The sequence below is a fragment of the Fukomys damarensis genome, unplaced genomic scaffold (assembly GCF_012274545.1).
Source record: "Fukomys damarensis isolate Sample0158 unplaced genomic scaffold, DMR_v1.0_HiC HiC_scaffold_37, whole genome shotgun sequence".
Taxonomy (NCBI): domain Eukaryota; kingdom Metazoa; phylum Chordata; class Mammalia; order Rodentia; family Bathyergidae; genus Fukomys; species Fukomys damarensis.
Window position 1 is genome coordinate 34,466,104 of NW_022900949.1, and position 1,159 is coordinate 34,467,262.

Sequence of the window (1,159 nt, forward strand, 5' to 3'; positions counted from 1 at the left end):
GGAAAAAAATATGAGAAACTGAAAAAATGGAAATAAAGTGTTTGTAAATGGGGAGGGGAGGAGGGGGTGAAGGGAGGGCAGGGACAAGGGGAAAAATGAGAATCAAGACCTATTATGTAAAGGTAGAGAATCCCAATGATGAATGTAACTGTATTGTATACCTAGATTGTACCAATAAACTCAATTTAAAAAAATTGAAAAAAAAAAAGGAAAAGAAATACAAATGGCTCTTCAACATAGGAACACACTCAACTTTGAGAAACACATTAAACTATATTCGGAGGGCCTAGGATTTAGCTCAGTGGTGCTGTCGCCTGCCTCACAAGCACAAAGACCCAAATTTGATCCTGGTACAAAAAAAAAAAAAAAAAAAAAAAAAAAAAAAAAAAAATTTGGATTTTTTGTCTATCAGAACTAAAGATTTCATCAAAAAGAAAAAATTTAGTAAGGAAAATGTGTAATCAGCTATAATGTATTGTGTCAGAAAACAAAATTTCCTTGGCCACCAGTAGTCTGTATTGTAAGTATGGGGTTTACTTACCCATGGGAATCTGTAGCGTTTCCCTACACGAGAGCTCCTGTGGAAAGGGAAGTCAGACTTCTTCCCCGTTGCCATGTAAGGTAAGTGACACTAGACACTAAGGTTTCTCAGGGCTTTAGTCTTGGATTCACTTGTAAAGGAAGGAAAAAAAAAATCTACCTCACTGAGTTGCAATGAGATGACAGTATTAGTGATGATGGTTTGAAAACAACAGAAACATACTAGTTACTACGGGTCAGGGGTTTCCATAGGGCACTGATGATTTTCACAACAACTTTACACCAACTTTATAAATATGGACGCTGAAGCAAAGAGGGAGCAATCTGTCCAAGGCATATAGGCAAAAAGTGCCCATAGGAGAATTCCAACCCATGCAATGCGTCTATAGTCTATGCCTTAGGTCCAATGCCATTCTGTATACTTAAATATACACTTTTAGGTTCCACTTCTTGTGCCTGTTGATCCCCAGCAACATTTTTTTGTCTTTTCTCCTGTCTCCCCTATGACACTGATTCCTCATGCCCCCTTCTGTAAAGAAAGAGCAGAGGGCTGGGGATTTAGCTCAGTGGTTCTGCTGCCTGCCTTGCAAGGCATAGTCCTGAGTTCAATCCCTGGTAC

At 38.9% G+C, this 1,159-nt stretch overlaps 1 protein-coding gene across 2 annotated transcripts in view; it reads right to left on the bottom strand.

Annotated features, from left to right (window-relative positions):
* Coq2 (coenzyme Q2, polyprenyltransferase) overlaps window positions 1–643 on the bottom strand; it is an 18,898-nt gene extending 18,255 nt beyond the window's left edge. For both annotated transcript variants that reach the window (XM_010617749.3, XM_010617741.3), the window contains exon 1: window positions 542–643. In XM_010617749.3, the coding sequence (XP_010616051.1) occupies window positions 542–545 (4 nt within the window). In that variant the 5' untranslated portion in view covers window positions 546–643. The remainder of the gene's footprint in view (window positions 1–541) is intronic.
* Window positions 644–1,159: the final 516 nt, after the last annotated feature.